This window comes from Etheostoma cragini, chromosome 12, assembly GCF_013103735.1.
Source record: "Etheostoma cragini isolate CJK2018 chromosome 12, CSU_Ecrag_1.0, whole genome shotgun sequence".
Lineage (NCBI taxonomy): Eukaryota > Metazoa > Chordata > Actinopteri > Perciformes > Percidae > Etheostoma > Etheostoma cragini.
In genome coordinates, this window is record NC_048418.1 from 22,033,226 (window position 1) to 22,056,236 (window position 23,011).

At 41.2% G+C, this 23,011-nt stretch overlaps 1 protein-coding gene across 1 annotated transcript in view; it reads right to left on the reverse strand.

Moving 5' to 3' along the window:
• The window catches only part of LOC117954137 (phospholipid phosphatase-related protein type 4-like), a 76,126-nt gene that overhangs the window by 12,796 nt on the left and 40,319 nt on the right, over positions 1-23,011 (reverse strand). Inside the window, exons 7-9 of the mRNA XM_034887673.1 lie at positions 18,314-18,449; positions 12,171-12,399; positions 948-1,566 (exon numbers count right to left, since the gene is read on the reverse strand). Coding sequence (XP_034743564.1) covers positions 948-1,566; positions 12,171-12,399; positions 18,314-18,449 — 984 coding nt within the window. The remainder of the gene's footprint in view (positions 1-947; positions 1,567-12,170; positions 12,400-18,313; positions 18,450-23,011) is intronic.

Here is a 23,011-nt window from a genome sequence, read left to right on the forward strand (position 1 = left end):
CCCTACAATCACTAAGCACAATACAAAAATTAGCAATTAGGAAAATAAAAAATGTAGTGCATTATGAGCATACCAATTTGCGGTTTTTAAAATTACACACCTTAAAGTTTAAAGATGTGGTAGATTTTAAGACTCCACAATTAATCCATAAAGCAAAAACTAACAGCAGCCTGAAGACAACAAATGTTTGCAGATAGAGACTTCGATGTTTTTTTCTGAAAATAGAAAGACTGTAACTGCATCATAGATAGGGTTGCATATCAATACTGGTGATAAAACAATATTATTAAAACAGTGGCAGAGGGGGTTTTAAATTTGAAAACAACAGTATAGCGTAAAGTTTGTGTATTTTGATGTTTGAGATGCTTTTTAGGGAATAGTGTGAATGCATCAATCAAACAAAGTGTAAACATGTCATTTAAAAATAGGTACAAAAGATTTATTGTTGAAAAGTAAAAAAGTGAGGAGAAAGAGTTGTTTTTGTTTTGTTTGTTCTTACCTGTCTTACTATCTAGGTAGAGTAGATCGTAAATTGGATTAGTATCAGAAGGATACACTTTTGATAAGATGTAGGTCTTATACCTATGGAGTATGAATGCACTCAATGTACAGTACAGGCCAAAAGTTTGGACACACCTTCTCATTCAATGCGTTTCCTTTTATTTTCATGACTATTTACATTGTAGATTCTCCCTGAAGGCTTCAAATTTATGAATGGACACATGTGGAATTATGTACTTAACAAAAAAGTGTAAAATAACTATAAACATGTCTTATATTCTTGTTTGTGTCCAAACTTTTGGCCTGTACTGTTTGTGGACAAAAAACTTTTTTTTAAATGATTGTCATATCCAGTAATGTGATGTAACAACACTTGACTTGCTTTTGATTCACAACAGACATATAGATTAAAAAGGCAAAGTTGGTGGAGAAAAAGAATGATTAACCTGCATAAGACGAGGCTGTCCTCCAGCACTGAGCGGCCTGCAGGGGATGGTGGTCTTCTCAGCCACTCTTAGCCACTTTTCCCTCACTGACCCACCTCCATCCATAATGCTGTCCTCTGATTCACTCTCATGATCCCTGCTGGTAAAGTTGTCCTCCTCAGGAATGTGAACCAGCTGGGAGGATCCAGGCCGGGATTGGATAGACACTCTGGCCCCACCAGCCATTCCGCTGCTGCCATTATGGGACTGGTGATTATGATTGGCCATAGGAACAGAGCTTGCTGCTAGTTTCATGTATTGAACTGGAATGTGAGCCCCAGCACGTTGCTCTGTTTCCTGACAAGCGATAAGTGAAGGAAGGTGTATTCCACCTCGGAGCTCTGCCTCCAGGCCCATTGCAGAAGGTTCAGAGGAGCAGCGCAGCTCCATGTTCCTCTGAGGAGATGAGGAGGAGGCTGGTCTTATTCCATCCATCACCTGCAGGGACAGCTTCCTGTTGTCGTTTTTATTCTTCCACTGGCTGAGCAGCTGTTTGGATCGGGTTGAGTCCATTGATGCATGGATGGAGGCGTGACGGCGTGGAATGCGACCCTCTTCCAATGAGGAGCCTCCGTGGGACCTGGAAGAAGGGGCAAATAAACTTTAAGGGCAACAGGAAAAAAGAATATTAAAGAATTTTGTGGCAAGCGTCCAAATGCATTTTATTGAAGGGTTGTCATACTTTCATTTGTACACTGCTGACTAGTGAGGCAACTTACCCGCATGCTTACCATAGCAATGTGTTTAGCTAATACAACAGTTATAATAAAGGATTATTAACAGAGCCCAGTGGGTGTTATGGAGGGAAGAAAAAACTTTTTTTCACTTATTCATGCACTTAAATTAATAAAATGCTCTTTCCACAGCAGTCTATTGGAGCCTGTAACTGTTTGTGCAGAGCTAGTGGAAATCACTCATGCTGTCTGTGGCTAAATTTGGACTGCCTTTTGGAAATGTTGAAACCGGTGGCAAAGATATCACAGTTAGAAACAAAGTGGCTTCTGGAGTGTGGCAGAACTCTAGTCATAATTAATAAAATTCCCTCCTGCCCTCTCTTTCAAAGCCACCACAGCACTTCAAAATATTGCGATAGAGAAAATGGCCCAGCACCAAAGCAGAACAGAACTACAGGGACAGTTTATTGGCAGCCAACAAGGCAAAAGAGCTGGAGCAGAGGTTAATAGATGGGTGGGTGAACCTCTCACACCTATCTCCCACAGACTGACTCAGACCGCATCAGAGATGTGAACCGCAGGATGGCTCATAACTTTCTCTAACTTTACCTCCAAATCTGAAATAATAATGTTCAATCCACCTAACACCGTCCCTAGTCCCATCAGCTTTGGTCCACTATGCAGTAACAACAAGCCCCGTGCCAGAAATGTAGGTGTCATTTTTTACTCAGACTTCACCTTCACCCCTGATGTCAATTAAGTTGTCCAGTCCTGCTTTCTCTTTATCAGAACCATCTCTAAAAAAACATACTGTCACGGCATTACCTGGAAAAAGTAGTCCATGCCCTCATTTTTTCTAGATCTAGTTTACACAAATCTTAAATCCAGCTGGTTCGAAACTCAGCAGCCAGGCTTCTCACTGGTAATAACAGACGGCAACACATTACTTCAATCCTAGCTTCACTTCACTGGCTCCCTGTCCGGCCTCCGACTATATCTCAGAGATGTTTGTCCCATATGACCCTGTTCTCAGAAAATGCATGCTTTTCTCGCCTAAATTTTTACCACAAAAAAAGTGATGCAGTTTCCACATACTTCTGCCCTCAGGGATGATCCTGAGGTCATTGGGAAGTAAACACTCTACATTTTTTGTTTCTAGTGTCATTGTGACACTAGGCCTTACTGACACAGAGCTAAAGAGGTTACAACAGAGAACTTCTATTTCCGTCCAAGTAAATCATCTGTAAAATGATTAAAAAACACTACTGTAAGCATATTACATGGGCTATATACAAAATTAGTACCCTAGCCACATGTCTCAACTTAAAATAGAAAAAATCCAGAAAAACATGACTTAGAAAATGGATTTTATATTAATTTATTTCTACAGATTTGTCCGTGCGTTTTTCTCATTTCCTTTAAGAAAAAAAGCCCCAAAAGTGAAAAATACAAAACTTCTCAAATTAAAAAACACATCCACATCACTCACAAACATACCAGAAATAACTACATGCATACATTTATAGAAATAGGTTATTATAATTTGATGAAATGGTGAAATGCCATAAGAAGGCCTTATTTTTGCCTTGACACAGCTGGAGCCATCACAGGGTTAGATTTTTCTGGTCATGTTTGGTATCAATCAACTCGTCTTCTTATTGGCTAGACAGGCAGGCCGGTTTCATGGCATTTAGTTGTAACTGCATGGAATAGCTTTCAATCTTTCCCAAGTCCCTCCTCTGTTAACCCTGCGACTTCATTGGCTTCCATAAGGGATAACTCAACTTACAGTAGATGGATTGGCTGAAAAAAGGGGATGCACTCTCGACTTTGTGTTTCTTTACTTCATAACATGATTATAAGTGCTTTAAGTCATCTTATGCTTTGTGGGTGGGCTTAATGGAATCATGAGACCTTAAGCTTTCTAATGATGTGATGCATGAGCTCGTTAATGAAGATTTAATGCTTGCAATTTATCAGTGAAGAAAACCTTTTCTCCTAAAATGGAGAAAACGGCCCGACATCAGGACCGAGCTGGCGGAGAGGTTAAAACTTGTATGTGATGGTGTCTTTTGTTGTTTTGGCTTAAAATATTAGACATTTCAAGGATGATGTTCTTTTCCAATTAAAAATAATCCAGTTGTAAAATTGCATATACCTATTTAGTGTCTTTTAAATGAGAATTACGGCCATTTTTTACATTAATCTTGATTGTCATAAATATGCATGTTTTTGATTGAAAAAAACTTGACCTTAATCAGTACAGGCAACACGGAGCAGCTCCAGCCACATGTATGAGTTTCCACTGAACTACAACGGCAGTTATCAGGGCAAGTTTTAGAGTGCCTTTTTGCCTCTTAACAGACATAAAATGCAAATAATGTTTGTGCAACATGAACATGGCCCTTACATGAAAACAAGATGTGTTTTCAACTCAGACATTGTTTAAATTCACTTACCCTTGTCAAAGTCTCAATCCTGCCTGTAGCTGGTAGCTGCTTGCTCCTAGCATCCATCCGGTTAGTGTGTTCTGCCAGGCTTCTGTGGTAATCGGTCCACAGAGTGGGGGTGGTGTGGCTATGTCCTCCAGAGCATTGTTGTCGGGATGATTATCACAAAAGCCTGGCTGAACACAATAACGGCAGCTAGCAGCTACCAGCTACTGGCAGCATTGAGATAGGGAGCAATTTAAACAATGTCTGAGTTGAAAACACATCTTGTTGTTATGTAAGTGCCTTGTTCATGTTGCACAGACATTTTAATTGCATTTTATGTCTGTGAAGAGACACAAAGACAAATTTGCCCTGGCAACTGCCGTTTAAGCTCAGTGGAAGCTCATGCACGGTACTCAAGGTACCGGGGGAACCTTCCGTGCCATGCATGATTTCAAACCATGACGTCTTAGTGTATTACCAACCGTAACTTTGGAAACGATCCATACTTTGCCACATACAAAGCAATTTCTTTGGTTCTTTCAGCATCATTATCCTTCAGCGATTAAATTGGGATTTGTTATGTGTGGGGGAATGGGGGGCTCTCCCTAGGGGGGTCTGGGGTATGAGCCCCAGAGTTACCTTCTTATGACATAAGAACTGACCCAGACAATGTGCCAAACATAATGACCCACTTGAAGAGACAGTAGCAACACCTGAGAAGATTTGGGTCTGTGGTGAACAGGTCCAGGGGTCCCCGGTGTAGGGACTAGGGTCCCAAAGTTAAATAAATGTTGAGGGATCAGCTAAGACCATTGAAATGCTAAAGAATGAGAACCACTGATTTTCCTAAATTCTAATCCTTTAACCTTTGTGCCAAGGCTCAGTAATGTTTGGCCCTCATACTCTGTGCCCCACTTACTGTATTTACTTTTATGGGAAATTAAGACTATTTGTTCATTTTATGAAACATTGAATGAATTATTTACAGTTACATTTAGAGATGCACCAAGGTTAGAGAAGCACAATAGTGGCCCAACGTTGCAGTATTGTAAATATAGTACAGTATAGCTCAGATGTGTTTCATCAGATTTCTGCTCATGTTTACAACTTTGTGCACATTCAAAATATAACTCCTCTCATCTCTGTTGCCCAAGATTTGGAGAGTTGTAATATAGTCTGCTGTGCATGTCATTGCTCCGCTAATATGGTGGATCTCATTCAGAACGTCTGACAAACACAGAGGCCCATTTGGGTTTCTGGTCTCAAAGTTTAGAGGTGGCTGTACGCTGCTCTTCATCGGAAGTCTACACGGATGCAATGCGTCACTCCCTACAGCAGAGCGGGTCCACTAAAATGAACTGAAGTTGCTACGCTTACCAGCCGCGCTGCTCCCTTCTATTGTTACAGAGAGAGTGGACACGAAGCGACAGATGGGTCTGTGATACTCAGAGCACATGCCTGAAGCCGGGGAAGTGCACCTGGGACTGGATCGTGACATTCTTTTTCTCAGTTTGCAACAATTCAAAAAATCCACAGACTGACAGTGCTCTTGAACCCCCTCACAGTTTCTGAAAGCACAACTAGTCGAGTCATAAGTGGCTCAACAGGTACATCTGTAGATAAACTAATCTTTCAGAAATTTGACCAACCGGGTTCACACTTAAGCGTGAGAAAACGGGGGTGTGGCGTGTGAGCGTGTGAAACCAGTCAAATGCGTGTGTCTCACGGCCAATGCGTGAGAGTTGGCAGCCCTGGGTTAGATCTTGCATGGAGCCCCAGTCCGAGGGAGATTGACAGTAATGGTTAGCTACTTCCATTTTCTAATGATTGCTCCAACAGTGGACCTTTTTTCACCAAACTGCTTGGCAATTTCCCTGTAGCCCCTTCCAGCCTTGTGGAGGTGTACAATTTTGTCTCTGGTGTCTTTGGACAGCTCTTTGGTCTTGGCCATGTTAGTAGTTGGATTCTTACTGATTGTATGGGGTGGACAGGTGTCTTTATGCAGCTAACAACCTCAAAGAGGTACATCTAATTTAGGATAATAAATGAAGGCAGACTAACAGGTCTTTGAGTGTCGGAATTGTAGCTGATAGAAAGGTGTTCAAATACTTATTTACAGCTGTATCATACAAATAAATAGTTAAAAACTCATACATTGGGATTTCTAGATTATTTTTTCTTAGATTTTGTCTCTCACAGTGGACATGCACATGTGATGACAATTTCAGACCCCTCCATGATTTCTAAGTGGGAGAACTTGCAAAATAGCAGGGTGTTCAAATACTTATTTTCCTCACTGTATAGTCACATGGTACATTGTTACAGGAAGAATGTTGTTTTTTTGCACTGAACTAACCATTTCTGTGAATAAGGAATCAATTTTAGCCCTGAATGTGGTGTAAAGTTCTATAGGAAAGCCGTCCATTTACAGGAAAGCAGGCCGTTCGTTTTTTTTTTTGCAGATTGTATTTCTATGTTGGTTATGCCCTTGCTAAGATCTTCAATTTGCTCAGGAAATAGACCTTTAAGGTTGGTTGATTTTAAGAAAGGGAGAGGGTCCTTGTCTTTTTTGCTATAGTATATAGTAAGTACATAGTTTTTTATAAAATTAACTAAATTCACAATTTATCTTCATGGCTACTGACATATTCCAGAGAGTCATTGTCCATTAGATATGTCCTATAAGTTTTTCAGATCCTGTGAGACGTCATATTTTCTTTAGGGGACAACACGCATGCAATCGTAGCATGATCAGATATTGCAATATCATTGATTTTACTCATTACAACTCTATCTAATTTAATCAAAAACATTTTTTGACTAAAGCTATTCTACGCATGTGAGAAGTATGTTTAATCTGTTCTATTAGGGTGCAAAGTGCTCCATACATCCTGAAGGTTGTCTCAAGAAAATTGAGAAGTTTATTTGGTGGATTTACCTTGATGGTGGTTGTTGAGCTGTCCTTTAAACTAAAATTATTTTTTAGATCTCCCCCGAATATAATGACCCCATTGGTGCAGTGTCTAAGACTTGCACCTTGCTTAGAAAAGACATATCAGATTTAGAGTATAAATATCTCCAAATAATTCACATCGAACTATTAAGTACCTGCCATATGTGTCTGGATGTTGTGAGATTAATGTGAAAGTAGCCATTTATTTATTAAGATACTCAGCCCTCTGCTCCTAGATGTAAGTGTTGCTTCCAAGGCTTCCCCTACTCATTGTCTCTATCTGGTTCTCTAGCTGTCCTGTTTTAAAATGGAACTCCTGAAGAAAGACAATGGCAGAGGATAATTTCCCGAAATGCTATAGGACCTTATACTTTTTAATACCTTCCTGTAGCCCATTTACATTCCAGGTTGTAACTTGTATTGTATTAGGAAGGTTTTGAGCAATACTTTTATGAGCCATAGAGTAATAATCCAATGGATCTCCTTTGCAAAGCTCCTCTAGTTACTGTTAACAGAACCCAGCATTCAAACATCCATTCATGCTCAAACACAGATACCTTTATCTCTCTGCTCCCCCTCACCATCCCCTTAACTCTCAAACCTATTCCCTCCTAAGGCTTGCTTCTTAAAGAGCATACTTTGCTACGGTTTAACTACCCGCTCCTTGGCGTTAGGCCATGATCTATACATGCTATCTAAATCTAATCTAATCTAAATTTAATGTACATAATAATTTTAGTAGATCAACATGAAGCTTATTTTCCTGGAACCCAAATTGAACAGAAATACATTCAGCACACACTGTCCCCAAATCAAGAGTTGTACATCATTCAGGTAAATTTACTTTATGTTCCTGGTACCTCACTTATACGATAGCACATTTGGTTTCTTGCAGACTTTGCAACTTTGTCTTCAAGTTCAGATGCTACTGGTACTGGAGAGTTTGTTAACCTATCAACAGCAGCAAACAAAGCACGGGAATTATTATTGTTTCTGGCAATAATGTTTAAGGCAATTATAAATGCGAAGTCTCTCTTTATAGGTGTTATATAGGACCAGGAGATTAGTTTAGACCTTAACTGAAAAGCCACATATTTAAAAGAAGCAAAATGTCCATGACATATTTGCCTACATTGGAATGAGTCATTAAACAAAATGGCGAGTCCACGTCCTTTGTTATTCACTCTATTCTCTCTCATAAAACTAAAGTTAGGGGGAGCTGACTCAAAAAGAACAGCAGCATTGATTTTATGGTCTAACCAGGTTTCAGTTAAAAACATCAAATCTAGATTGTGCTAAATAATAAAATGATTTTCCTGCCAAAGACTTGACATTTAGTAAGTCTAGTGATAGTGTGTTTTCATTTTTTTCACAAGGAATGTATGCTGAATTTGCAGTTTAGTGCTTATTTGCCAATCTTTTTTTATTACCAATCACAACATAAATTCTGGAAGAATTTAATACACAGGGCCCAGGCTTGTCTTGGAAAGAGTCGTTAGTGCCACCAGGCGTGCAGCTTGGACCCAGCACATATCAGTTAATGCTTGTTGGATTTTGCACACAAGCATCCTTAGTGAAACACCAGGCACCTCTGCCAGGATGGCAGCTAACTGTTTGCCGAAGTTGAACAACGGGGGAAGGAAGGCGTGTTAATTTGGTTCCAGCATCTACCAGCTGCTTCATCTGGTCAGTGAACTCCAACATAGTATCTGCTCTGTGGTCTAAACCATCTTAAATCTTTGCTCAGGTAGGGGTTGTGGTGGATCACTGCCACACTTTATTTCCTTCCTTGTTTAGATTTGTCTTGTCTCGTGTCCTTCGCCGTGGGAGCAGTGTAGCGCAGACGGTAAAGGTTAGAGGTGAACAGCTTTACTCCTGGCTTGTTAAGGAAAAGTCCATCTGCTTTAAAAAGATGTCTGCGGTCCCAGAAAATGTTAAAATTGTCAATGAACTGCAGAGAATGGACTGTACATTTAGTTGAAAGCCATTTGTTTAGTGCCAACAGTCGGCTGAATCTCTCAGCTCCTCTTCTGACTGGCGGTGTAGGGCCGCTGATAAACACATCTGTGTTTAGGGAGATGACTATGTTCGGCAGATCCATGAAGTCCAGTTTCTGCAATTCAGACTGTTGCTTTAATACATCATGTGACCCTATATGCAGTATATTGTTGTTCACAGTTGGGTGTGCCACATTATCCAGGACTCTTTGAGTCAAGTCAGACACCATGTCTTGGGAAAACAGAGTATTTGTGTTTTTACTGCTTTTTAAACCTTTTGCAGCAGAGGCACTCACAATCAGAGTTTGATGCCCAGTTGTTAGCTTTCCCTTTAGCTTTTTACTTTTTGAATTGCTTTCAGACCTTACCGTGCTGTGTGACGATAAGACACAATCTAGGTCATCAGATGGTTGTCCAGGGTCCTGCAGCAGAGGAGCAAATCTGTTATCCAGTTGCACACTCATTTGTTGGGGAGGCATGTTGTTGCTAATTCTCCATTTTGCAGCTGTCCACGGCTGAAACCTACTGAGTACAGGGGTTGAAGAGGTGTTCTGCCTGGATGATAATGCAAGCCATCCGGTTGTAACAAAAATCTCAGGGCGCTGTGCCCTGCCCGTTAGTCGTCCTCCCATTTCCCAGGAAAATTATTAACTCTTAGGCTTCGCACCAGAAGAGTTCCAAGGTGGACTACCACTTGTTGATTTATTACCTGTTCCACAGCCCTCCTGTTTCTTTGTAGTCTTTTTGGTGCTAATTAGTAGTGTGTTAGCAAGCTTTTGTCCATTGTTTTGGGTCCATAGTAAAGTGGTGTAATTTCCACATCATCCGTTCACTTCCAATTGGTGAACATTTTTTTTCAGTAGTGCAATCTTCTGAAGGATTCTGTAGCATTCTGCTCATAGATTCTCTCAGAGGAAAAGCAAGATTATCAGCAGAAATATTGGCAGATCATTGGCAGACTTTCTGGTGAAGACCTGGTCTGATTCGGAGAGACGGCATTCATCCCACTTGGGATAGAGCAGCTCTCGTTTCTAGATATCTGGACAAATTTATTAGCGGACCAAATCTATGACAACCCTTGAGTTGAGACCAGGAGGCATAGTTGTAGTCTAACACATTTCTGTGCTCCCCCATTTCAGGAGTTACCTAGTCAAAACCCCATAATGACTGTGTCTTTGCCCCCCGACCTATTTAAATCAAAGGTAAACAGAAGAGGGGCTGTGCATAAAAACCTTATAACAATTAAAACCACAAGTGCGATAATGCAAAAGAATAGGAGAAATAAATGTGGACTCTTAAAAATATAATCAGATATCTCTCTTCTAAAGGTGTACTAGTAAATTAATTAGAATCAGATTATAATATTTTTTTATATTACTGAATATTTTATTTTTTTGTTTTACTGAAACCTGGCTGGGTGATGAAGAATATGTTAGCCTTAAGGAATCCACCCCTCCCAGTCATACTAATACTGACATTCCTCAGGGCCCAGGCCGAGGAGGTGGTGTTGCAGCTATCTTTGATAGATGCAGCATTTGGAGATGCAGCCATCTTCAAGCACAAGACTGTAGTCTTGCGCTCTTTCGCCCCTATCCTCTCTCCTCCTATCACTTCCTGCAGGTGTTTCTGGCTCTGGAGCTGTGGAGTCTGGATCTGTGGTTAGAGTCACCTGCTGCCTCCATGTTCCTGCTCAACACCCTCTGCTAAAATTCTCCATGTCTCTTTCTCTGTCTGTCTCTTCTCTGTCTGTCTTTCTCTCTCTCTCTCTCTTTCATTGTCTCTGTCTGTCTCTTTCTCTCACCCCCAACTGGTTGAGGCAGATGACCACCCACCCTAAACATTGGTTCTGTTCGAGGATTCTGCCTCTCGAAAGGAATTTTTACCTTGCCTCTGTCGCCTAGTGCTTGCTCTTGGTGGGAAGTGTTGGGTTTCTGTAAATGACATCAAAGAGTACGGTCTACACATGCTATTTTATGAAAAGCATGCAAATATGCAAGCAACCTGTAGACCACACATTATACTGTATGTCCTAAATTGGATGTTTGTCATATAAGGCAGATTTTCTGTTGCGCTATGACCAAAATTCATTTTTTGCCTGTTGATGTCCTCAGTCCAGGCCTCAACCTGAGAAATTTCGGGCAGGTATGACAATGTACACTAAAGTTACAACAACCTCTTCAATCATCGATAAATGCTCAAAATGGCTACCATGCAATGCCCACACCTTTTGACGAAAAGTTTTACTTGTGATAACTTTTCATCTTGCAAAGAAGATGATTGCAACCGGCCAGGAAACCACCACATGACCTATATATGCGCACGTGGTCCCTGGAAAAGATTCCAGGAAAAGATTCTTGTCGGGAAAGATTCTTGTCAATTGGCTGGATATTGCTGACTCTGTGAGTTCCCATAACTTGCGCAGGTGTTTGTCCCTTGTCTTGTGTCTGTTTGTGTGTGTGTGTGTGTGTGTGTGTGTCTGTTTCTGCATGTGTTGTTTTGTCTCCCGGGAGGTCTTTCCTCTCTGTTTTTATTTTATTTTGTTATATTAATTTGAAAGAACTTTTGGCCCTGGGATGTGTTCTCCGTCTCAGTTTGTAACTGTTTGTCATTGTTTGTGTTTCTTAAATGTATACAAAAAGAAATAATTATCACAAAAATGTTTTTGTTAATGAATGAAAATCTCTTGGTGGAGTTTGTTAAAGTATATCACTTTGACTTTTAGGTCTACTTCCTGTTGCCACGAGGGGGCGTAAATAAATAAATACGTTTACTATACTTTTTTTTTACATAAAAAGTATTTTACATTTTTTGTTTACTTATTCTTCTTATGATTGTTCATATTTGTATGTTAAAGTTACTGGATGTAAAATACATTTCCCATGATTAAACTCATGAAAATCACAATGTTGTACATTGGAATCACAATAGGATTTTCGCATCCCTCATGTGTGTGTGAATGCGGTAATGTGTTAAGAGCTTTAAATGGTTGGGGAAGACTAGAAAAATGCTATATATAAATGCAGTCCAGTTCATGTTGAAACAATTAGCCTTCTACAGGTGAAACCGTTTGTGAAAGTTAAACATGAGCATATAATGGACTTATTACTAGCAGTAAAAATATTTGCCTTGGCAGTGTGCTGCTGCTGAAGGTCATCTTGTTGTCATGGTTGCCCAGGGGACTGGATGGGGTTATCACTTCCACCTCGGCACTAGCTCTTTTCAGATTGGACAGAGATGGCTCTCGGTAGGAGGCACTTCGCATCAGGATGGGCTCTGGTTGGTTGGGGGACAAAGTGTGGGAGGAGGTCCTGGTGATGATGGGCTCTGGTTGGCTGGGAGCCAACGTGTGGTGACCTGCAAGGGGATAACAGGGAGAGGTCAAACTTCTAAAGTTAAGTTAAGTAAAAAGGGGTTGATCTGAAGTCATAAAAGTCATCATTAGAAAAATAAAAAATGAAAACTGTCAAGGCAGCTTGGTTACAAAAACAGCAATGGATTGATCATTGAGTCATTTAAGAGTCAGACATCAGAGAAGCAGCATCACAAGTTCATGTCACATCTGTTTCCATGAGGTCGGTTTCCATCCAAGTATTCTATTACTTGCAGAGGCAGTATTGGAGAAACAGAAAAGCTACCACGAGCTACGCTTTTCTCAGATCCAGTCTAAGATTTAACAGGTGAGGAACAATAACAAGCTAACTGCTATTCATGCTAGCATCTCTGAATGCAATCCTTGGCTCTCTTAGATTGGACGTGACCATCCTAAAAACTACTGTCGAAACTAACTCAAGTATTCTGGACAGCCACGGCCATGCTTTTCGGGAGATGGAGGTGAAGCTAGCAGACATGGAGGACAGAAAACACCTGCATCGTTGGGCTGAAAAGGGGGCTGGAGGGTGCTAATGCTATCCAGTATCTCTCATGCTCACTGCCTAAATGGTTCCCAAACCTATCAGATGTTCAGATTGAGATTATGAGAGTCCACCAAATTTACAGTGATAGCCCAAAGAAGAACACCACTAGCAGTAACATGGTGATTTTCAACGTGCTTCATTACACAACCAAGCAGACGATTTTTCAAGCTGCGTTCAAAATTTCAAATTCACTTCTCCCCAGATTTCAGCAACTACACGGTAAAGAGACACCAGGCTTTTTATTGAGCTATGGATTCAGCACGGGTCAAGGGTCTGGATTTTTTCCTCCTTTATCCAGCAACGCTAAAGATCAGGGAAGGCGCCCAGTATAGAGCGTTCACCTCCGCTGGGGATGCTGAGGACTATGTGAACCTGGCTGTGCCCCCTCCTCCTGCTGCGGTGGGGAGAGCCAACGCTTCGGATTCTGTCACGGAGGGCGCCGTAGCGGAGGATCAGGATTAAAACCACTGCCTGAAGAACATGGGCCGTTGGTTTGTCTCTCTTAATATCTCCTGATTTTATCGCACTGTTGTCTGATATGATTACAGAGATTGTGTTTCTGAATGCTATGTTGACCTTTAATATGACCTAATCTCCACACCTTATCTGGGCCACTCCAGGCTAGAGTTTCCCATACAATGTACTTGCTGTTCTGTGCCTTTTGTTTCTTGTTTCTTTTGACAAGAAATGCGTTTCTATTAATGTTAATCTAATATGGAACCATACTGTGACAATCTGGTAATTATGGGCTACCTTTTTTGCTGCTCCATATCCAATTATGATCACATACTTACTTTAAGTGTTTAAGTTCTAAGCGCCGTCTGTCTATGTTTCCCTCTTTCTCTATGTTTCCCTTATTTGTCACTGTCCTGTACGCTCTAAAAAACCGAAATGTGGACATTGCATTATTACAAGAGACACATTTTCTGCAGGCAGATACTGGCTATAATTGCACCCTCACCAGCAAATTCTAAAACAAAAGGCGTAGCCATTGTTGTCAAACGGAACCTCCCACTTAAAGTGTTGTCCTCTTGGTTCCACAACAGATTTTGGTGCTAGGAAAATTGTGTCTTGTGTCACTTGTGTCAGCTTATGCGCCTAATATTTTTGATGGCAATTTCTATAATACGCTCACCAATCAAATGCTGGAGTTAACAGACTGTTCTTTTATTGTTTACATCATTTTGTTTCCAGAATACATTTTCTATAGCGTCCTTTAACAGCTATCTCAACGTGCGATTAGATGGCGTTTCAATACTGCTTTGCTGAAAAATGAATCCTATATCACTCAGTTTAATGTAGAATTCTGAATATTTACAGAAATTAATGTTTTCTCTGTAGAGGACCCCAGGATATTGTGGGACACGATAAAAGGTTTTATTAGGAGCAATACCGTACTTTTCTGCTCTAATGCATGCAAAGCTATATCACTAAAGCTGCAAAACCTTGAAGCCGAGTTCACCAAATTAGACTCAAATTTTATTGACCAGATAGCTTTAGAACGATCATTAGTCAAGTTGGAAAACAAACATTCGGAAACAGAAGTCTCAATTTCTAATTCTCAGAGCAAGACAGCGCTATTACTTTCAGGGTGCTAGACCTAGAGAACACAGCCTTGAGGGGAGCCGGTTGATGTCACTGATGTTCCAGAAAGATGTCCATTTACACTCGCGCTCTATGTCGTGTTAGTGAGAAAGTCCAAAATCCAGCCTACCAGGTTGCAGTCCAACCCAAGATTTTCTATGAGCTTCTGCACCAATGAATGGGGCTGGATGGTATTGAAGGTAGACGAGAAATCCACAAACAGTTGTTTTGGTAGCATCCTGCACCCCCCTGTTGGCTCTTAATGCAAACTGCAGGGGGTCGAGGAGGTGTTCAATCCTACCCAGCAGTTTCTTTATCAGTTTTTTAAAGGACTTCATAACTAATGAAGTTAGAGCCACAGGTCTATAGTCATTCAGAATTTTTGGGTGGTTGCTTTTCGCGATGGGAATAATTTTAGATTGTTTCCATAAGTTTGGGACTCTATGTTGGCACAAAGACAGGTTAAAAATATGATAATAAAGGAAGCCTAAATGATCCACACAGTGTGTCAGCATGATAAGATAATTTTGTCGGGGCCAGGGCTAGTACAAGATATGCTATGTTTAAAAGTGTTCCCAACATTGGGTTCAGAAATAAAAGCAGTAAAAAGACCAGAGTAAATTAGACTGTCCCTTCATTCACCAGTTTCTTTACTATAATCGTGGACATCAAACCTAGAATAAAACTTGTTAAACTCCTGTGCCAGGGCAGAGTCTGCCGTAAAACCTTCTAAAAATGTCTTCTACCTTGGTTTGTCATTAAGTCAAACAATATTCTTGACACTGTCCCAGACTGAGCCCAAATTATTGTTACTTGGTGCAAACTGGGTTATAGAGATGAAGTAGAAAGACAACTTTTCTACTTCATCTCTATAACCCAGTTTGCACCTTTTATTTCCTGTTTAATCTCTTTTTGTATAGAGTTCAGTTCAGTGAAATTGCCCTGTTTAAAAGCATGTTTATTCTTATTTAACCGAATTTTAAGATGTTTGCTCACCCAGGGTTTACTGTTAGGGTAAATCTTTACCTCTCTATCTAGAATTACAGTATCTTCACAGTATGAGATCCAGGAACTGACAACATTTGTGAGCTCATCCAGGTCCCTAGATGATATAATGAACTCCTCCCACAGCGTACAGTCTGGGCAGCCTTGCAGTTCTTGTACAGCATCCTCAGACCAGAGCTTTACCCTTTTGGTGAGAACTTTTCCCCTCTGTAAACACGTGCAATATGCAGGAATAAGATGTACACAATTATGGTCTGCTGTACCTAGTGGAGGTAGCGGTATGGATTTATAGGCCCCTTTAATTGAACTATAACATTGATCAAGTGTCTTGCCATTTCTGGTAGGGCAAGGTATATATTTATAAAAGCCTTTTAAAGTTTTTTTAAGTGAGCAATGATTAGAATCTCCCAGGATTACATTGGGGGCGTCAGGAGACTGTAACTTCTCTACAGTCTACAGGATCAATTCTGCGGCGGAGCTCTCATTCGCCTTCGGTTGAACATACACCACAGTTACAAAAATCTGTGGGAATTCCCGTGGTAAATAGGGTGGACGCATCGATACAGAGAGCAGTTCAATGACCTTGGTACATACTGATGCTCTCACAATACATTATTTTTGCACCAGCGTTCATTGGTGTACAAACACATTGATGTACACACCCCCACCTCGCAACTTGCCGGTGATTACAGCCTCTTGGTCTGTATGCAGCGGCGCAACAAACCCGTCTATTGCCATCTCGCTGTCCAGGTCCTTCTCCCCAAGCCATGTTTCCGTCAGCGCCAGGATTTAAGCTTCCTAAATTCGTGCTGATAACGGACATGGGCCTGGAGATCGTCGATCTTGTTGCGGAGGGGCCGAGCATTGGGCAGTATGATGTTAGGCAGGGCGATGCGAGCCAGGGGTTGCCGTCTCGCTCTAACCCGGATTCCTCCTCTACGGTCTCGCTTCCTCACTTTGCGGAGAGGTGCAACAGCGTGGTCTCTCTTCCCCTAACCTTGAACAAGCTATTCCAGGTTAGGGAAGTCCAAGTCAGAAGGTGACTTGGTGTTCATAGGGTTGTTGAGCCCAAGCGGAAAGTCTATGGTGTATTGGATCCTTCCTGTTTGTTGTTCACCGTCCCAACCACTCTCCTAGCATGTAGACCTTTGAGGGGTCGGGTCAGTAGTTTTGTTGTCAGCGATCTCAAAATGTGTTTTTTTCATCTTTAAAAGCATCAGGCTCACCTGGTGGTTGGAATATAATTACATTTAAATTTTTGTTTCATAATAATTTTTAGTTTGGTAGGAGTGATTCTATATTTCTGTTCAATCTTTGAATGTTGTGTGGTTATTTCAGACAGCATCTTCTTTTTGTCTTTTTTCAGTTTGGCCTAGTAGGCTATAATACATCCACGCATAACAGCCTAGAAGGCTTCCCATATAGTTGAGTCGTTCTTTTCAGGGGTGTCGTGAGAAAGACCGAGATCCATTAAGTTGGATGTGTTTTGGAGAATCATTTTAAAGTAATTGATTGAATCAGCAAGTGAATTTGGGGCTTTGACCTGTCAAACATATTTTTTTAATTTGACAGGACTGTGATCAGAAATTGTAATGTTTTGACATTAATATGGCTATACCTCTGGCTTTGGATGAAAAGGTGGACTGATATACCTGTGATATCCAACTACAATTTAACCTCCTTCACCACATTGCTGAGCAATTTAGCTCAGCAATGCTAGTAAGCTTGGTAATGCTAGCACTGACACCTTCTTCCATAGTGGAGGCAGCTTTACCGTCTTTCTTTGGAGCTGCTTTTTTGGATGGCAGATTGCCATCTACGCTTTGGCCCCATTATCTTTCATATTATCATAACTTAGAGATTGGCTGAAACATACTGCCATATAGCTTGTAACTGGTGCACTTTCCCCACACACACACACAGCACTCCTGATTGAAGGAAGACCAATAACAGCCCAACAATGGGAACAAAGGGGGAGTTCATGTCTAAAAAACATTTTTGGCCAGGCTTGTTACCCTTCTCTGAATTTCAAAATGCATTCAGTCAGCCACGTTCCTCTTTTTTCTTTGACCTTAAATTAAGATCAGTCCTCAAGGCATATGCTGAGGCCTTTGCCCATCCATCCTATCCGTAAGTTATTTACTGTGCAGCCTAAAAACTGTGGTATGGTATCTAGGCTTTATCAGTTCTAGGCCCAGGCCTCGCTTTTGACTGGCATGATGTATGGTCTAACATTCCTGAAGTATTACGCAATCCAGACCATCAGCAGATTCCCTACAATTTTGTTCATAGGACATAAAGTATCTCGCCCCCATGAAAATGCACCATATGAAAATAATAAACAGCCCTTTCAGCCCAAGAAAAGCACAAGGTGCATACAGTATCTTCAGATGATCTGGGAGTGCAGACTGAAATTCAGCCATGGTGTTCTGTACAGAGATGCAGTGGCTTAAACCTAACTTAAAGTAAGAGTAGAGGAACTATGAGTAACATTAAGGTCAGACATGAATAGGAAAAGTCAACTATTTATTTTCTCCTTTGTTTTAGTTTTTATGGCATTTTACTTTGTTTGATGTCAGTGCACAGTGGGACAGTGCTCATTAGTATGCTCAAAGTTAGCCTTTTGGGAAAGAGTAAAGCTGAACTACAAGGACCTCTGTGCATATCTTTATTAGGGTTATGTATGGCATTTTTATCTGGAAAGTATTCTGTTATTATGGATGCCATCTGTAATTCTTAGATACACCTGGCAGGCATGGGTTTACCTTGGTGGCTGTTGCTAATTGTTGATTGGCTGACATTGGGTAAAGAGGAGAGGGGGGGCTCTCTCAGGGTGGGGGCAGGTGCTCGACTTCTGGACCGATCCTCACTGGGCTGGAAGTTGCCCACTGCATACACACCCTGCATACAAACACACACACACACACACACACACACACACACACACATACACACACACACAGTGAGACACAGAAGAGCAGGCATAAAAAAGAGTTTGGCAAATTTCAAGGCAGGACATATTCAGAAACCGGTATTTCACTCAAAAAAGCATGGATGTTTGTTTTGAAGTTTGTATGCATGTGGGAGCACCAGAGACATAAAATAACACCCCAATATCCTTTATAATATGGGCCCTTTAACAATAAACTGCTATGCAACAAAGTCAATATTTAACTTAATAGAGTGTTACAATTTAAAGTGGTAATACTTTTAAATTATGTTGGAAAATAAATGTTAACCAAGTTATTTGGGACCACGCTGCCCGTGGACCATCAGCAGCATGAACCGGTGAGCAGCGCAGCAAAGCTTTTATTATTTTATTATTTTTCTCCCTCTCCCTCCCTTCTCTTTCACTTTGTTGAGTCTGGGGTTAAAGCATCAGGCCAGAGCTGAAGCAACTTCACGGCGAATTCCTTCCATTAGAGCAAAAGGAGATCCACACTGACCTGTTGAATGCTGTCCTCCTCTCCTGCCTTTTCTACAAAGCCTAACAAATCTATCTCTTTTTCTCCTCGGCCCTGTCTTTCTGCGTGAGCAGGACTGGTTGAAGTTTGAAAACATAGTAAACTAATTACTAACATAACTAATTACACTGTGCAGCACTGTTTCAGACTGATACCTCCGGTTCAAGCTGGTCCTTATCCTCAACACGTGCCTTTTTCAGTCGTGGAAAATATTTTTCAATACTCATCTGGATTGAAGCAGTAAACATTCAGTGTAAGAGTAAAACAATGAAAAATGATTTGATTCAGAGCTGCTACGTATAGTGTTTTGACCGCAACAATCCAACTGCATTTTACCGCAAACTTGCGACTAGTTAACTTTCTAAAGCAGCCGTGCATGGGTCTGGGTTGTTTGTCCCCATGTGGTTTGGACCTGATCTGGGATGGTTTGCGGGTGGGTAAGGGACTTGACAGGAATTGACATAATGTCACAACTATGCTTCGTTCACCAATGCCTTTGCTGTATTTCATTTATTGTGAAAAGAAATACTCCTGTGCCATTCGAGCACACTATAAGATCAAGGGAGATTATAATAAGTCAACAAGCACCACCTGTGTCAATCAATGCAGCTGGCACTGACCAGTGAAACGAGTTTGGAAAAAAAATTTTAAAGTAGAAAAGAATCTTTGGTGTTGGATCGATCAAAATTGAAATCAATCAATATCAATAAATAAGGTGTCTGTTGTATAATTGTGTTACAAAGTGGATTGGAATCCATGACAAAACAATGCCAGCTCTGGGTGAGACAAGCTTGACATCATACTACCCCTTTAGAATTACGGAAGACCTACGCTCACTCAGGCAAGTTAGTCTTATCCTCATGTTAAACACAAGACGTACAGACTAGGAGACAGGCAAATTAGTATTTACAGGCTGATATCAGCGGTATTTTTTTGTTTATTGAGCCTCAAATGATGTCCTTTGCAAGATTTTTAATGCGTGTCATTTTGATTGAAAAAAAACCCAACCCGAATGGGTGTTGGCAACAGTATCTGAGCAGAGTATTTGCAGCTACATGTACGAGCTTCCACTAAGCTAAAATATCTTGTGAGATCATGTTGGTCTGATGAAAAAAACAGCTTCAATTATAGTAACGTGCTGCATTTTTTGGCAGTAAAGGTAACGGCGATGGGAAGAGTAATCAATTAGATCACTTGTTACTGAAAAAAGTAACGCCGTTATTAACGCAGTTATTTTCAAACGCAGCTATTCCTATCACTGTTAAAATGTTATGCAAGGTGAACATGACATTTATGTGAAAACAATATGCATTTTCAACTCAGACATTGTTTAAATTCATCTACCCTGTTATTGTTTATTTTATTTATTATTGTCGGTAGCTGCTAGGTGGCATCCGTGATGTTCAGCCAGGCTTCTGTGAAAATCATCACATAGCAGTTCCGTGTTTATTTGTAGCTCATCCATGTTGTGTGTGATCGATCTGGTGTTGGTGAATAGGAGGCTTGGCAGTGTTCATGTATGTGTTCGTTCCCTTAGCAGGCCCGACCCGCAACCTTGCTTCTGATTTCTCCACAACATCGTTGCCTCCCACTCCCGAAACCCAACCAGTGAGTTCTCGGTGGTCTGGCTATGTGCTCCAGAGGACAGGTCATGCTTTTTTAACAAAAACTTGAAATGAATACTATTATAAACAGAATTTTACGGATAGATTTGTCCTATGAATATAATATATAGATAACTAGTATTGTGAACAAGATTTACAGATGGATATGTACTGAATATTATATACAGGTGGATTTGACTATAAATAGAATTTTTACAAATATTTACAATGAATACAGTATACAGATGGTTGTTACTATAACAGAGTTTACAGGTGAATATTTACTATGAATATATATACAGATGGCTATATGTAATTTTTCTATCTATCTAATTTTTGAAGATATATATATATAATAAGTTAGGCTAAAATGAGCAATATAACAATGGATTTAGAGGTAGTACAAATAAAGTTTGGGCAGAAGCTATCCGAATTAAAGTGCAGTGGAAAGTAATTGCATATTACAGTTAAGTACGGTATTGCAGATGTATATGTAGACAATTGGCACTGTAAATAAACAGTCAGCAGGGCAAATAGATATACCAGTCAAGGTAAGTAGTGCAAGATGCAGATATAAACAGTTGTTACTATGATAACAGTCAGCAGTGCAGGTGAACATAGTATTAAAGATGACAAAATGGAGGCAGGCGTGAGGAGGGAGAGGAGAGTCTATCAGTATATGAGGGGAGAGGGATCAATGAGCATTAGAGTTCAATAAAGAGACAGCTTTGTGGGAAAAAAAATTTCTTTAGTCTGCTGGTCCTGGTCTGGAGGCATCTGAAACGCCTGCCGGAGGGCAGAAGAGAAAACAGTCTGTGGGCTGGGTGAGAGGAGTCCTTTAGGATGCTGCGATCTTGATGCAGACAGCGTTTCCTTTGGATGTGCTCGATGGTGGGTAGTAGAGTCCCAGTGATGCGCTGGGCGGTTTTCACCGACCGCTGCAGTGCCTTGCGCTCTGCAACAGAACAGCTCCCATACTACACAATTGCACAGTTGGTGAGGATGTTTTCTATTGCACAGCAATAAAAGTTCACCAGGATAGTCGAGGAAAGCTGCTTCTTCCTCAGCGTCCTCAGGAAGAAAAAGCGCTAGTGAGCCTTCTTGACCAGGCAGGAGGTGTTAGTTGACCAGGACATGTCCGCCGAGATGTGGATCCCCAGAAACTTGAAACTGGATACACGCTCAACAGCCATTTCTTTGATGTATACGGTGTCGTGCGTGCCTCTTGACTCTTTTCTGAAGTCCACGATGAGCTCCTTCGTTTTGGTGGTGTTGAGGAGCTGGTTATTTTTAGTGCACCATGTGGCCAGGAGCTGGACCTCCTACCTATAGGCAGTCTCATCGTTGTTGCTGATGAGACCAATCACAGTAGTGTCGTCCGCAAACTTGATGTTGGAATTAGATTAGTACACAGGCTTGCAGTCGGAGTCAAAGAGGGAGTAGAGAAACGGGCTTAGCACACAACCCTGTTCTACACCAGTGTTGAGTGGGATGGACGTGGAGCAGTTGGAGCCTGATCGAACATTCTGGGGTCTGTTGGTCAAAAAGTCCAATATCCAGTTGCACATGGAGGTGTTGATGCCCAGGTCTCCAAGTTTGGCTATTAACTTAGCCAGGATGACAGTGTTGAATGCTGAGCTGGAGTCAAGAAAGAGCATGCGCACATAAGTGTTCTTATTGTTTAGATGTGTGAGCACAGAGTGCAGTACCATGGAAACTGCATCCTCTGTGCTCCTATTGCTATTGTAGGCAACCTGGTGTGAGTCCAATGTGGATGGTAGCGAGTCTTTTAGTTGTGTCAGGACCGGCCGCTCGAAGCATTTCATTACAATGTGTGTGAGTGCTAAAGTGCAGTAGTTGTTAAGGCACTTCGGGCTGGAGTGTTTTGGCACTGGCACAATGGAAGTGCATATAAAGCATGTTGGTACAGCTGCTTGGGCAAGAGACAGGTTGAAAATGTCTGTAAAAACCCAAGCGTGCAGACTTCTGTGGAGGAGAGTGTGATTGTCAGATGGTCGGCTGAGGATTTGAGCTTGGTGGCAGTTTCTCTGTTGTCTCTTCAAAGCGAGCATAAAAGTCATTCAGCTCGTTCAGGAATTTGACATGGAGTGGGTGGAGTGAGGGGGTTCATAGTCGGTGATGGCCTGAATGCCCTGTCATATGCGTCGAGGGTCAGCGTTGGAAAAGTGTCCCTCTATCTTAAAGGATGCTGGTAGCGCGGCTAAGAGAACTACAACACAATAAACAAGCCTCCTACTCACCAACACTAGATTGATCTCACACAAAATGGATGAGCTACAAATACAAATGTAACTGCTGCGTGATGATTATCAAGAAGCCTGGCTTAACATCATGGACGGCAGCTAGCAGCCAACAGGGCAAGCTAGCTACTGGC